This window comes from Artemia franciscana, chromosome 17 (genome assembly GCF_032884065.1).
Source record: "Artemia franciscana chromosome 17, ASM3288406v1, whole genome shotgun sequence".
Classification (NCBI taxonomy): Eukaryota; Metazoa; Arthropoda; class Branchiopoda; order Anostraca; family Artemiidae; genus Artemia; species Artemia franciscana.
In genome coordinates this window covers 9,337,896-9,354,664 of record NC_088879.1, presented here as the reverse complement: position 1 = coordinate 9,354,664, position 16,769 = coordinate 9,337,896, and the positions used below count along the sequence as shown (strand labels likewise).

At 36.0% G+C, this 16,769-nt stretch overlaps 1 protein-coding gene across 1 annotated transcript in view; it reads left to right on the top strand.

Moving 5' to 3' along the window:
* The window catches only part of LOC136037801 (N-fatty-acyl-amino acid synthase/hydrolase PM20D1.2-like), a 55,550-nt gene extending 50,699 nt beyond the window's left edge, over positions 1-4,851 (top strand). The window contains exon 9 of the mRNA XM_065720634.1: positions 4,597-4,851. Coding sequence (XP_065576706.1) covers positions 4,597-4,820 — 224 coding nt within the window. The 3' untranslated portion in view covers positions 4,821-4,851. The remainder of the gene's footprint in view (positions 1-4,596) is intronic.
* The last annotated feature ends 11,918 nt before the right edge of the window (positions 4,852-16,769 follow it).

Below are 16,769 nucleotides of genomic sequence, written 5' to 3'. Positions count from 1 at the left end.
AAACTATATAAAGAGCCATATTCCAACAGAAATAAAGTTCTGTGATGATTTAAGCTCAAAATGACCAGAAATTACAAGTAAAGAATAAATAAAACCAAAAACGAACAGAAAATAAATAAATGACCATATCAAATATAAAGGTAATGGATACTGACGCAAATGAATAAATAAATCTTAAAACGAGTAAAAATTGAACTAATACTCCAGTCATTTTCGTTTCATTGAAAACTATCTGTATTTTGAGTAGTGTGATATTGTTTTTCAAAAGATGGACAATGGACAAAAATATCAGCATGTTCTAGTGATATGAAAGTAAGTGAAGGACTAACCTTCAATCTTTCCTTACGTTACTCTCTCACCTCATTCGGGGCAACCTAATTTTCGTTTGGAGCTAGACGGTTGGCCGACAAAGACAATTTTTGGTAATCTGTCATCCTTCATCTATAGAACGTTTTCTAGCCATCTCATCCTTTCTCGTATTATAGCCCTAGAAAGCGGCATTGAACTATATTTTTCGCACAGCTTACTCTTTGGGGTTTGATCAGTCAGTTGGGTACCCAAAACAATCCGTAGGCGATTTCTATGGAAAATATCTAGCAAATCCTCCTCCGTTTTTGGAGTACTCTTGCTTCTAAGTTATACTTGTGTACTGTCATCACTGTAGCTTGCAATATTATAATCTTCGTTCCCAGACTTATCCTCCCATTATTCCAAACTTTTTTTTAACTGTGAAATAACACCCTGAGTCTTGACTATTCCACTTTTAACATCGTCACTGCCCCCGCCGTCTTAACTAATAATGGTGCCTAGATGAGTGAAGCTGCCCACTTGATCGATCTTCTCATTACCCAACATCACCTTTGGATCTGCTCTTAATTCTAGTCTTAGCGACTTATTCTTCTTGACATTAATTTTTCAGACCCATTCTTGCACCCTGAACTTGCAAAACCTTTAAGAGTTCATTCATTTGGCTAACATTTATATATAAGATGCTTAAATCATCAGCATAATATAAGTCTAAGAGAGTTTTACTTTCCCATTTTAATCCGTGTTCTCACATTGCCTTTGCTCTGCTCCTTAGAACAAATTCCATCCAAATGATCCATATAAATGGGGATAGAAAGTAACCCTGATGAACTCCTCAGTGAATACGAAACCAAGTTCTAATGTCATTTCCTGCTTTATTAGCAGCAGTGTTATTTCCGTAACAATCACTTTAATATATTTATTTGGTATGCCATAAAAGGACAGGACTTTGCTAAAGCTCTTCTATCAGCTGAATTAAATGCTTGCTCATAATCCATTAAAAAATAATATAAAGATACTATCTCACTATATTTTATTTTTACTTTTCAGTGTTAAAAGGAAATCTTTGTCACATTTGACTCATATAAAGGACACTAGAACTTTAGATTTCCAATCTAATGAGCCCCCTCCAAAGTTCATGCAAACCACACCTTCAATATGAAGTGGCTTTGGAAAAAAAATAATTAGTAAGAATAAATTGAAGTCTTAGAGAGAGAGAGAGAGAGAGAGAGAGAGAGAGAGAGAGAGAGAGAGAGAGAGAGATCGGTATATTTAAAAACCATCGTAGCATAGCTAAATTCAGTTTTTTCACAAAAATCATACATTTAAACAAAAATCACACACTACGACTCAACATTAAAAATTGATGTGAAGAAAGGCACAAATGAGTTTGCGTAACGATTAGTTCGTACTTTAGGGGTTACAAGTTTATTTTGTACCGAGTTCGGCTATTGGGAGGGGCTGGTTCGGGTAGTATTGATCGGTGGCTCTTATTGGCTATGATGGATTTCCCAAATTGCTGAATAAGGTGTTCAAGCCGGACTTTAAGTGGAGATATATTTAATTTAGCGAGGGCTTGATCATAGGGTATGTCACGGTTTCGGAGTATAATCCTTGTTGCTCTTTTCTGGACGCACTCTATGTCGCGTAATAGGTACGCTGTGCGGATAGCAGATGGACCCCACACCGGGCACGCGTACTTGAGCAACGGGCGAACATAACACATGTAGGCATGGAGAAGACTTTCAGTATCACACCCAAAACGCCTCATTTTGGTAAGTGTCTGAAGGCTTGCATTAGCCTTGTGGACGGTTAAATTAATATGGGCACTGAAACTACAGTCACTAGTAAAAGTTACTCCTAAGATTTTTATTTCGTTCATAATCGGGAAAGGGACTAGAGGCATATCTATATTCTGCTTCAGAGGGTTGAAACGAATTATCTTCGACTTGGCTACGTTAATGGTAACGTACCATTAACGAAACTACGTTAACTTGAGCATTCGGTCTTTAGCTGATCAGATAACTCGTCTGAAAACTGCTTTGTTATGATAGTGTTTTCGACCAGGTAAGCGAGCACTATGGACAGATCATCTACAAACTTGTACCGGTCATCGTGATGATTAAGTAGGGAATTAATTACAGCCAGGAAAACTATTCCAGCTAATTTCGTGCCTTGTTGGGGCCCCGCAAGAAGTATCTGACCATGATGAATCCGAATCGTTTTCGTCGAGTGCAAAGAATTTTTGTTTTCGGCCAGTTAAGAAGCCAAGTACAAGGCAAAGGGTGCGTCGTTTGGTCCCCATTTCCTGGAGATTCACGCCTGCAGTCAGGTGGCGGATTAGGTCAAAGGCCTTTCGGAAATCCACTGCGCAAATGTCGGCGAAACAGCTACCTTTTTTTAAGCCATTGGAGGACACAGTCAAACATCCGTACTAGGTAGATTGTAGTACTACACTTGGGGAATCCACCGTACTGGAATTTATCAATGCGCCCATGAATTTGTTTCAGAAGAAACTTGAGTATAAAAGCCTCAGTTACTTTTGCCAAACAAGGTGTAAGTGAGATCGGGCGGAGATCGTCGCATGCACTAGGGGCACGCTTTTTCGGAATAATTCTAATATAGACCCTTTTCCACTGTGACGGGAAATAGCCAGAAGCAAAACACTCGTTAATGATACTGGACAGTGGTAATGCTATGAAGGCTGCATATTCACGTAGCAGTTTGGCAGGTAATTCACCTGGGTATGAAGATGTATTCGGTTTGATCTTCCGTAATTCCGTGTAAACGTCAAACTCACTGACTATTATGTTGTTCTCAGGCTCGCATTTTTCAAGTATGATGGACTTTTCATGAGCCGTAATAGTATGATAGGTAGTGCAGATCTTGGTGAAGAATTCACTAATTTCTTCTGCACTGATTATGGACCCACCATCATTGCTGATCTTTACACTTCTGTCAAAAGCTTGGCCGGCCACTTTTTTCACAGCGTTGTGCCACTTTTTGGGGTCTGAAGCAAGTAATTGGGAGGGCATGGTTTCACGACCATAGCGAGCTTTGGCTTTCTTTATCAAAGAGACTATTTGATTTCGCAATGGCTCTTTACCTCCCAGAAAATTGAACAAACCATCTTCACTTCTCATTTTTTGGTATGCTGGCCCATTTATTGGCTTCTTTTTGTGTCGTACCCAAAGATCAGGAAACTGGAACGGCAGTAGCATTCTTTACTATTCTTAGCATTCTATACCAGCATCCTCTACCATTCTATCCAGGCTACTGGCTTTCCGTCCCAGTTTTCCACACACAAAAACAAATTTAGATGTGGCTTACCGCTTTTTTTTTTAATTAGAAACCAACTTTACTTCTTACATTTAGCAATAATCTAACTATTCCAGTACTTACAGATAAATTATGTTGATCCATGTATTTATTTTTGAAAAGTCAAACTTTAGAAGCCTTAGTTAATGATATTAGCAATAATCAAAGTGATACTCCCCATAAAGGGAGATCCACCTTTTTTTGGGTATCTGAATTATCAAGCCGCTACCCCGACTTCAAACTCCGATGCTGTCCCAGAAGTTTCAGTGATTCGGGTTATTTTGCATAAAGAAAACGGCATCTATTCTATTCTTCACTCCCCTACGGCATGGTAACTAGAAATCTACTATCTCGACTTTAGACTCGTTAGGGTTCCGGAATTAGTAAATTGCTACCTCGAAACTGCTGACTGGCACCGGAGGCCCAATTTTAGCGAGAACCCAAGTTTGACATCAAAGCAACAGTCATCAAAATAAGTCATCAAGAATTTTTAATTTCTGAAAAGTGGGCCAAACATCTTGGTCTGTGACTATGGTTTGATCTGGATGTCATGTTTGTATGTCCATTTGTAATAATTGCTGACAAATCTTCATATTATCTATAGCTCATATAAAACCTAGAAACATATGGCCTGAATTTACCTCTCCATCGGTCTGTTCAGATAACCAAATAATCTTATTTCTTTTTTTTAATAAAAATGCAAACAGGTATTGTTCAAACTACAGAAAAGGAGGAAATCTTCATTCGTCAGAAATACGATAATAAAAAGCATTTTTGAAAATCCAGGAGTCAAGGGTTAATGCCACAAAGCCCCCTCCCTCCCCCCTGCCAGTTGGTTCTCCTTGGCTGAATCCAAAAAAAAAGTAATCAAAGATATGACAAGGTCTATATCCAAATATCAACAATACTACGTTAGATGTTGCCGTGTAAATATGTTTCTATTACAGCTGGCAAATATTGTAATTTTTTTAGGTATTTCACCTGCAAACACAGATTTGAAACACTATGTGAAGCTGACGAAGAAACTATACAGATTTAGTCCCGCATTTGTTGATCCGATAACTTTGCCTGGTTTACATGGTGACGACGAGAGACTAAGTGTTCGTGATTACAAGAAAGTGATTGATTTTTACTTAAAGTTTATTTTAAACGCTGATGATTATCATTTATTTTTGAAAAAGAAAGATGAGTTGTAGATTGTATACTAATAAAAACAATTTTCTAGTTTTCATGTGTTTCATTTAGGGCAAATAATCGTATTTCAGTCGGAACTAAATTTTGGGCATGAGGGCAACCATTTTGTGTAATAGCTACTATGATTTATTGGTGGCAGCAATAAGCGGCAGTGGCACTTGTAAGGCTGGTAAGTAGAAAAGGTGTCATTTTAACAACATTAGTAACGATCTGAAGTCAAATATGAGCTGCACTTCTCTTTGGCCCTTTTGCCTATTGAACTTCGAAGTTTTTTTTTTCGAAAGGGAGCACTGGAGAAATGACTGCCAAAAAGCTTTTCGTGTCAGCAACTTAAGGTTCCAAGTATTACAGTCATAACTGTAGAAAAAAAAAATCTAAATTACGCGTGACTACAATGGCAATGATTTACCCCGCTCTTAATTTGTTAAGTTGAGAAATGTTCAACTTCCAAGCGTAATTTTTATGCTTGACCAATCAAAGGGAAAATTAGGGCATAATTTTTTAAAACGAAGAGGTGGAGCCTTGGAACAGCTTATTTCTTTACTGTGAGATGAGTCTGGCAAAATATACATTTCAAAGTCTTTATTCTGCAGTACAAGTGTGACATGTGACGTTAAAATCAAGGAAAATCATGTGACTGACCGTAGGTTAACAAAACGCTTACACAAAAAAAGTGGTTCTTTTCCACTTTCTAGGGTTATAATTCGTGAGGACAGAAGCTTGCAGTAAATGATATGGTGCTTTAATGATAGATAGCATTGCAGTTCAAGTCACTATGAACAGAGTGCCATTAGTATCTTTCCAATTATAACTATAGAACTACTTAGATTTTGAAGTAGAAGATGCACTAATCATTGGGCATAGCAAGGAACACTTTAGAATTGGATGATCATCGTCAATTTTTTCTTTATCAACGTCAACAACAAAACCGATCAAGAAAGCACTAAATGAAATCACGTGATCCAGGTTAGATTTGGGTCAACCTTCATTGTGAATATACGTGAGGGCCCGGTTTTTCACTGCGATATGATAGCCATTGGGAAGCGATTCTAACAAAGTAACTGATTTGTCTAAATGCCAATACAAATCACAGTTCGAGTCGTCGACAAGAATCCAACTCAGATTCTTGGAGACTAGACTTTCGAAGAATGACTTAATACTGGAGCAGCACTTGGCAAATGCAGATAGAGAAGCAATATTGTGGTGATCAAAGGGAAGATAAACGTTCACAAAGGTAATATTATTGTTTTGTATAGTCAGGATGTCAATATCAGAGTGAATCAGACAAGGCTTAGTTGCACCGTCGAAAAAAGCTGCCAAACCACCTGAAGGGCAGTCTTTCATTTTTCTTGCCTCATGGGTGAATAAATAGTGGGAGGGAGATCTCTTGAGATAGAAAATATTGGGCTTAGTAAGTAGATGCTCTTGCAGAAAAAATAGTGTCACTAGCTAGTAATTCATTTAGCAAGAGATATTTGTCCTTCGTACCATTCATGTTCAGACATGAAAAGTTAGCGTAAGTCATTTTGTAACTTTAGATATGGCTTTCTTATACACATAACATCTCAAACTAAATGACACATTATCTTCCGCAGTTAGCACACTTAGACAAAGTATTGCAAGGCCTATCTTTTGTATTGTTATTGGAGCCTGCATTTTGTTGTAGAGGGGCCAAACGGGCAATCGTTTACCATGTGTCTGGTGCTTTGGCATCGTAAACAGTACCTGGGTATTTCTTGTAAACAGTGACTCGAAATAATTCGTATCTAAGAAAAAATCCCTAGTTAAGAGCATTATCAAGGGCAGCCTAATCCAAAAACTCAAGCCAAAAGGCACGTGAAGATACAATTTAAGCAGCCTTCCCAAATTGTAGGATTGCTGCTTAAAGATCGACAAAAGTAGTGCCACTAATGACATTTCTCACTATACCAAGCGATGTTCAATCTATGACTTAAGCACTAGTATTCGATAAGTTGGACATGGCTGATGCGGCAAGAAATATTACAGAACTTTTATCACGAGTGGCCACGCACCAGTGCTTTCTATTATGGTTAGGTTTTACCGAGACAACACCCTCATGGCCAGCAAATGAATCGAGCTTATCCTTACATTAGAGCGGATCAGTGAGTCTAGGTCGTGGGTTTCTAACGACAACGGCAAATGATGGTTTGGCAGGGATGGGTCTAGTGGTATCAGGTTTGGTGGGGCGGGGAAGAGCAGCTTCAGGAACGATAGTGCTATTAAGCAGTTTCAATTAATCTAGGCAAAGGCTTATGTTTGCATTGAGAGCTGCAAAAGCTGATGCCAGAATAGCAGGAACTTCACATGGCGTTATAGTTACAAACGTTGGCATTTCGATACTCTCTGCGCAGCAGCGGGCAAGCACAGCCATAATATCATAAACATAATTGGCTTAGCATTTGATCCCTAGCGCCAAGGTATAGCTGCAGCAGAAAAGAAATTTTTAGTTTTTTAGAAATTTTTAGTTTCAGAATTGTGGTGCTATCCTGCCCCCCATCAACATTGCCCACTATCAGCACTATCAACATGTGCTGAATAAAGTTCAAAACAGGGCAGTAATAAAAGCCATTCCGATTTTCCTCAGACGAAATTTTGCGTAGATAGGAGTCAGAATTGTACGAACTATGGTTGAAGCCAGTTTAAATGCAATATATGTTAGTTCAAAATGTAATTAAATACCTGAATCTAGGTCAGTAGATCGTAATACTTTTAATCCGTATCAAGTTTTGTTTTGAAAGAAAAGAATGGTCCTTAATTAATACAAGTTACTAAATTAATTGAGGTTTGAACGGAATTTCAAGTTCAATTTAATCCAAAAAAAGGTGTTACCACGCTGATGGCTAAATGAAGACTAAGAAACTGTTTAGTTTTCTTTCAGATTTTTTTTTTGTAAATTCATATTCAAAATATTTCTGGCGTACCATGTCACCGTGCAATTGAGGCTAATATGTAGACAACTAGCGAGTGGATAGCCTGCTTTACAAAGCCGTATTCAGGGGTGGGGTTAACAGGTTTAAATAGAGACGAAGGCCACACTGCCTTTCTATCATAGATACAAACAACAACCGGAAAAAAAGAGGGATTTGTTTTCTCAAGACAATGGAACCTTAACCCTAAATAAATATTTTGAGCCTATATCCAAAGGCCGTCTTCAGCAAAAGAGAAGAAAGTATAAAATAAACTCACATTAAAATACAACCATAAAAATAATAATAACCAGTCCTAATTTTACTTCCCTGAAGTAGGAATGATTTGACTGTTCTTTTTCGTTTATTTTATCTTTAATGGTTGTATTTTAATGTTAATTTGCTTTATATTTTCATTTGTTTTGCTGAGGACTGCCCTTTGATATAGGGTTGAAATATTCATTTAGGGCTAAGGTTTCACTCTCTTAAGAAAAAACTCCCTGTTGTTTCTACTTGTAGTTTGTATTTATGGTTAATAGGTTTTAGACCCCCCCCCCAAAAAAAAAAAAAATATTGGTTAAAATATAATAAAATGCACACGTAAAATACAATAGTGCCTCAACTATGAAGTTTAAAATGCAGTTCAATCCTTCAATTAGTGCATAAAAGTGGTTTTTACTATAAAAAATAAATAGAGGCAAAACAAGTATTGCAACTTTGCATACAATGTCTCAATGTCTTTCTGAGTTCGTGAATTGGTTCATTTGCCTGGCAATCCAAACAGGCGGGCCCCCCTATTGAGCATTAGATGCTTATTGCTGTACAAAGTCAGGTAACTTATTGGTCAATCAATATATAATGAATTTTTTGCTAGATCAACTACCTGAGCTTATGAATCGGGTTACTTGCCTGCCTGACACTCTAGGTAGCTGTGGCCCCACTTTTAGGTTTTGGACGCTTGTTTGCCTGTCATTCCAGGCAAAGGAAAGGGGCTACTTTTGAAAAATGAAACTTTCAGGGATGTGTCTAAATTTTTGTTAGATCAACTATCTGAGCTTATGAATCGGGTCACTTGCCTGCCTGACACTTTAGGTAGCTGTGGCCCCACTCTTAGGTTTTGGACGCTTGTTTGCCTGTCATTCCAGGCAAATTATCGGTTCTTTGTCAACTCTAAATTCTTGGTCAACCTGCGTTAGACTCTAGGCGATCGGGCCTTTCCACAGCCTAATACGCAAGTATTTGTCGAATAAGAGTCATAGTTATTCCCGTCGTTTTCCCGTGCCATCTAACCGATTGCGGAGAACATTATATGTATTACCATTCGCCTGCGAGTCCATCTGACTTGTTGGTCATGTGTGAATCCTATGACACGGTATTTCACCTTTAGACTACAAGTAGCCAAGCCCATTAGGCTTAGGACGCTTTTTCGCCTGTCATTTCAAGTAAATTCAGCCCCTCATTTTGACTATAAATCTAGTGGACATTTTCTGTCACGCGTCAACCCAAAATCAATCTAATCTTTCATCCCTTAGTTCTAAGACTATCTACCTTAGTTCTGCCCTAGGAAAGACGCATGGACGGATGAATGATGGACTTATCTTTCAACAAGTGAAATGAAATTATTTTATACAATCCTAAAAAGGCCTTATGCCAAATTTTGCCGTTCACCCACTCGGACTATCTATCTCGGCCTTTCTACAATTAAACCATGTCATAATGTCCGCACCTACTTATGTTAATTAAACATCAACGGACAAAAAAGATGAGTTTGTACCCAAAAAGATTATTATTTTTTAGGAACCCTACTGGTTTTTTCTTCCACGTATAGCAGACTATACTTTCTTTTCGAGTCATTTAAAAAAATAAATCAAGAAAAGTAATGAATGCCTTTCTAGTTATCTTTATTTTTTACGCCTGCTCACGTCGACACGACAATTCAAGGAAATATTTAATTTGGAGCCTTATAATATTGACGTGTTGATATTGGAGAAATTATATTAATGAAAAAGGTAAATGAAAAATAAATAAAGATGAGTTGTATTAAATATGAAAGTCCCAAATGCTAATGCTTTACAATCCTAACAAACGAATATTGTCTTTTGTGTTCAAAGCTCATATCGGTGCTTTGCACTCTTGTAGTCATGAAAATGTAGCTGTCTTTCTAATGTTTTCAGATCAAGAAGACTAAGTCCCTAAGAAAAGGAATATGTTAAGGTAAAGAGGTGATGTTGGGTAACGAGAAGATCAGTCAAGTGGACAGCTAATATCAATAAAGACGATGGGTGTAGTAAATATATTAAAAGTAGAAAAGCAAAGGTCTTGGGTGTTTTTTCAAAGTTCAAAAAGTTGCGAAGAATAAGATGATAAGTCTATGAGTGATGGTTAGAATATTGAAAGCTACAGTGCACAAGTATAATTATAAAGCATGGGTGCTGCGAAAAATATAGAAGCACTTGTTAGGTGTTTTCCAGAGAAATATACCTAAGGATTGTTTAGGTACCCGACTGACTGATTGTATTTCAAACAGTAAGCTGTAAAAAAAATGAGGTTCAGTCCTATATTCTATGACTACACTGCTAAAAAGGATGAGAGAGAGAGAGAGAGAGAGAGAGAGAGAGAGAGAGAGAGAGAGAGAGAGAGAGAGAGAGAGAGAGAGAGAGAGAGATCGGTATATTTAAAAACTATCGTAGCATAGCTAAATTCAGTTTTTTTTTACAAAAATCATACATTTAAACAAAAATCACACACTACAACTCAGCATTAAAAACTGATGTGAAGAAAAGCACAAATGAGTTGGCGTATCGATTGGTTCGTACTTTAGGGGGTACAACTTTATTTTGTAACCGAGTTCGGCTATTGGGAGGGGCTGGTTCGGGTAGTAGTGGTCGGTGGCTCTTATTGGCTAGGACGAATTTTCCAAATTGGTGAATAAGATGTTCAAGCCGGACTTTAAGTGGTGACAAATTTAATTTAGCGAGGACTTGATCATAGAGTATGCCACGGTTTCGGAGTATAATCCTTGTTGCTCTTTTCTGGACGCACTCTATGTCGCGTAATAGGTACGCTGTGCGGATAGCAGATGGACCCCACACCGGGCACGCGTACTCGAGGAACGGGCAAACATAACACATGTAGGCATGGAGAAGACTTTCAGTATCACACCCAAAACGCCTCATTTTGGTAAGTGTCTGAAGGCTTGCATTAGCCTTGTGGACGGTTAAATTAATACGGGCAGCACTGAAACTACAGTCACTAGTGAAAGTTACTCCTAAGATTTTTATTTCGTTCACAATCGGGAAAGGGACTAGAGGCATATCTATATTCCGCTTCAGAGGGTTGAAACGAATTATTTTCGACTTGGCTACATTCGGATACTACATTAGATACTAGGGTACATTCGAAGGACTATTAAAGCTTAAAACGAACAGATATTTCTCAGTACGTGAGGGGGGACGTCCCTTTTCTTACTACTCACTCTATACGCTACAGTTTGGCTTCTTGCAACAGTTGTTTAAAAAGACCGAACAAATACAAGAGCTGTTAAATTTGAATTAGAAGTAATTTTTAAAGAGCTTTAAGATTTTAGCGTAAATATCAAATTCTCCATGAAAATCTCACTCTCACTACAAAATTCTCCTGGTTGATCCCTCCCCCATGAAATATTGTGTGGTTTCCGACTCTTCCCCAGAGACTGAAGGGGCATTTAATCTTCGAAAGCACAGCTATAGGACCATTTAAAGTACATTGAATCAAATGACTTTCTTAAAATTCTTATCAGATGTCTTAAGGGAAAAGGTGGTATGGGAAGAGGCTAGTTACCCTCCATTCTTTTTGGTCAGTTATAAAAGGTACTAGAGTTTTTGCTTTTGAGTTGAATGGGTCCTGTTTTGATTTTCAAGGATTATTGGTTTTATACGATTACCTCCGGGATAAATAAATAAAAAAGCAACAATAAAACTGCATCCGATATCTTTCTTAAAGATAATCCCACATTTATGTAGATAAGAGCTTAAAACCACTACAATAGACTTCTATGATATGCTGATTCTGAAGGTAGGGTTTTCAATAAGATTCCTTGACTTTTAGGGGTGTTCTAGCTTTTTTCGAAATTATGGCAAATTTTCTAAGGATGCCACCTTTTGATGAGGAACATCAAAATCGAAAAATTTTACATATTTGGAATTAGCATAAAGCCAATTCTCTTGATGTGTATATTGTCATCAATACCCTGTTTTTTTCTTTAGTTTCGGTTACTATTAGGGTGACTCGCTGTATACTTAAGGCCTTTTTTCGCGTCAACCAGCTGGTTTAACCAATGACAGCTTTGGTTTAACCAGCTTGTATGTTTAACGCAAAAACGGAAAAAATTACATATGGTTGAGCTCAAACAAAACTGGTTCGCGAAAACACTTTTTACTTGTCGGTTTGGGCAAAAAATTTCAAACATAAAACATCCGTATAGTGTTAAGAGTGTCATTCTGTTATAATTAAATGATTTAGCACTGGCTTAATTTCCTCCGGATTTGACATATTTCACATTAGTTTGAGGTCAGAGAGAATTGAAAAATGATCTAGCATACTCTGGTATATTTGGAGAGAAAGGAAGGGTCTGAATTAGTGGAATCTTGGGTTAAATTGTTCAGGTAATATATTGGAAAATGTTGTATTCATACTGTAAAAGCAAAATTATCTATTAAAAAGTCCTAAATGATAAGACTTTAGCTTTGTTGAGCTACCCTAAACAGAGGATAAAATTCTAGTTTGACTTCTTTTTGTTTTGATTTGGAATTCTACTAGCCTACCAGGCTATAGATTAAATTTCCAGTCAAATTCCAGTTTAGCTAGTTTTTGCTATCTTTGATTGGGGTTATGTTAGGTGAATGAAACTTTCAGTGATTAATCCATAGCTAAAAACATACTCTGAGAAGCTATTGCTAAGCTTATGTGATTACCCTCTTCTGTTTTTAAATCTTGGAATTTTGCATACTGGACTGGTCTGTAACTATTAAAATTTTGGTAAAACAACATCTTACCTTAATTTTCAGTTAGCAGTTTCTGTTTCTCTGGTTTTAGCTTTGAAAATGCAATTCTTGTTATTTGAGTAGAATTTTAAGCCATATCAGTGTTTTGTATTTAAATATAGGGAAATGTATATCCTGAAAGTTTCTAAATCTTGGAAACTTCATAAATTGAAATTGAGCAAAGTTAGGACACTAAAAACGCTTTTTTCTTGTCATTTAAGTAGAAGATTTATTTTGCAAGGGTTTCACTTTTATAACACAAGCATTTCTAAGGGTGTGGACCAAATATTGAGATTTCCAACTGTCATCATCACTAACCAGCAATTCTATGGGATTTAATCCTTATTTCATTAGACAATGTGATTTAAGGTAATTTAAGGCAAACGTTTTTAAGAGAGAGAAAGAGTAGAGTTAGATGCTCCAAAATACTTTCCCATGATATAGTTTAGTCTCTAGACCCATCCCTAAAAGTTTCATTTTCCTAACCTAAACCTTTTTCAAGATAATACAAATTTATCTAAAATAGAATTTTACCAAACAGAAGTTTAACCTAATAATTTGTAATAACATATTGTTCAGGCTAGCCTTTGCAATCCCTACAAATTTTGGCTCTTCACAATAAAGCACTATTACAGGCTTAGCCTAACAAAAGAAAGTAGCAAACTGCTTAATCTTAATAAAAAATAATCCAAAGGACTTTATATTTCTTCAATACAAAATATATATTAATTTTTGTTTTCAGTAGAATACTAGTTAAGTATAAACCAGCAAATGTTGAAGAATTTTTTGAGGGGGGACAGCTGCCTAAAATTAATAAAATATTTCTGATAAGCACAAAAATATAACAAATTAAGCTAAACTAGGAAAATAGTTTTTTTCTCACTGAACAGTTACCATAACACATAATGTGTTGTAAGATTTTTGCAGTACTTGTGCATTATAGCCACCACATTCAAGTTCTATTGAGAAGTTTAGTTTGGCTAATGTTAATGACATAAAATAAAATATGATGAATATATAAAACTTTATCAACAAAATTATGAAAACTACAACAAAGAATCCTGGAATTTGTAAATCAGCATCATATCTAAATATATTGTATCTTACATTGTGATAGATTGTTTTAATGCCCTACTGTACAGGGGTAAATATTTAAATTATGTATCATAGGCAATTATCTGAAGAGTAATCTATTAAAAGTCTCCTGAGCTAACTAGGGAAGTTTTTTCTTTCTTTTTTACTTGCTTTCGCCTGTATCCAGTTCCTGATTGCCATATAAATTCCATATTCATAGTTAAATAACATAAGCCTTTGTATATAGACTATACCTTGTTGCTAATTTTTCTGGGCATAGAATGTTTGATTTGGTAAAGCCCTAGAGAAGGACCTGAAGAGAAAGAAACATAATAAAAAAAAAATTCATGCTTCATAATTTTTAGAATAATAGCTGGTAACACATTTTATATTCAACTTTGCTCTACTTTACCCCTCAATCCTCCCAATATAAAAATGTATTGCTGAAATTTCCTATTTTCCATTTGTTTTGTCAATCTGTCTCTCTAACTTCATCCCATGTAGCTGTAAATTAAACAAATGTGACAAACAATAACTAGAAAAACAGGTGACAGGAGGTTAAATGCATTGAAAATATGAAATTTGAGCCATATTTCTGCACATTGGGAGGGAGATTGAGATAAAGCATAGCCTAACTTAATGATCTTCTCTTGCTATGTAGGGTAATTGGAAAGTAACTTGTATATCATGCTGTCCTTTTCAGTTTTAGTTGGATAGAAAAAATCCAAAGAAAGTCCCCTTTGAAAAGATAGGAGCCACAAAGTGAGATTGTATTTGTCAAAGCTTGGAGGTTTGTCCCTTCTGTCTGTTTAAACAAAACAGAATCTTAATTGAAGCTTTGTTCATTTCTATCTTAAGGGTGCACAACAATTATGATATAAGGTACTTTTCTTTATTCAATTGTCTTCTTTGTTGTCTAAAAGACTTTTTTTTAATCTAGATGTTTCATAAATTGCTCATTTTTACCAGAAGTTCATTTGACCTACTTTGAAATCCCTGGTCTTAAAATTACATTTGACTTTGTTAAAGCTAGGAGACATAGACCTTGTGTTTGTTTAAAGAAAGTGAATAAACATTAGTAATTTGTATTGCACTAAAGCCCTAGGGCCATCACAATTCCAAACAAAAAAGAAACTTCACTTTAGAATATTCAATATTGTCTAACATAACAGAAACAAAGAAAAAAAATTACCAAATTTTACTTCTGCACTCTACTGTCAACATGAGACATTGTCCAAAATTTTAAAATCTTGTAAAACATTCATCCCTCATCACATTCACCAGCCATCTCTCATCAAGCCTACACTTCATTTCTCATCTCACTCAATCCTACAAATGCATCAAATAACCCACTCTCTCATTAGTGCTTCCATAGATATGGTCAAAGTAAGAGCCATCTTGCTTACATTTTATTATATCTAGAGGTTTTCTGTAGCTAAGTCAGTACTTAAATATTTCATACACCTTTGTAAACAACCTTAAGATGGTAAAATAGGTTGGATTATCCAAATTTTTAGTTGCCACAATATATTTCAATCATTATTGTAATATAAAGGGCAGCCAATAGTAAAGGACCTGAATAAATATTTTAAGGTAATTAAACAGGTTTATTACTCAAAAACTTGATAAGACTAAAAGGGACTTCTTAATGATTGATTACTTTAAAATATCTACATTATACACAACAATAAACCTTTGCTATAAAGGGAAAGTCAGTAAGGCCCAAAAACTATTCAATACTAATTGTGGTTTGAGACAGTTTGCTAAATGTCTAAATGATTTTAGATAGTAATGAAGATAAAATGTGGGCAAACTCAACACCAATATGCAAGTAAGTAAGTATGGCAGCACTGACACATCAAGGTCTAAACTGGCAGTGCTAATTTCCACTTTGTGACCCTTTGGCCAAGAATTGCAATTAAGGGCTGGGGGCCAGAAATCTTGTGCTTTTGTACACCCTCCCTGCTTACCTTTTGCATATTTCTCCATTTGCCTATTTAGAGCTGGTTTAGATCTGTCTAACATCACTGACCCCCATTTAAAACAAATAAACAGGCAATACTAGGAATCAAACCTGTACCCCATGGACAAAGGATATCTTACTAAGAGTGCTTTCCACTTAGCCAAGAACATTATTACAACCAGAGTAGAACAACTATTAAAAAAAAAATATTGAAAAAAAAACAAGATGGATTTACAGCCATTTTCACTAATCTTCAATACACATTGTATTTTACTTAGACAAGTTATTGTAAGGCAGGTGTCAACAAAGCTCCAGCAGGGATTGCTTTACTTAAGATGCAAACTAGCATGGTGAATACTTAGCTGGTAAAAACCCAATACACTAGCAATGCCAGGAATTAAACCTGTACCCCTTGGACAAAGGATTCCCAAACCAGAGTGCCAACAACTTAGCAAGGAACACAAATGTGACCAGAGAACTATTATTTGAAAAAAGAAATATTGAAAAAAACTCAATTCATGGTTGTTGCTTTTCTCTACTGTCCTATAAACAATATATTTTATTTAGACAAATTAATTTTAAGACAGGTATCAACAAAACTCCATCAGGGATTGTATTTACTTAAGATACAACAAGCAATGTGATTGCATAGCTTTGTGATATTCTAGTCTTAAATAATGATAAAAAAGCAAATTTACATTTGCTATTTGTTTTCCAAACCATTTTAAGCAAAACCATTTGCAACAGCAATATGTCCATGGTTAGATTAGTGTCTATCCAAAATGCTTTACAACAGAAGGGACACATTTCTTGCAAAGCAAATACTCAGCTTTAATGCTATTCTGTGTCATCTCTAAAAAATTAAACTGTATCAGGTGTATTTTGATATAAGATACTTCTAAGACTTTTAGCAAGGGGGCAGGCATTTCTTCACAATTTATACAATGTGTAAAAGAGCACCAGGGG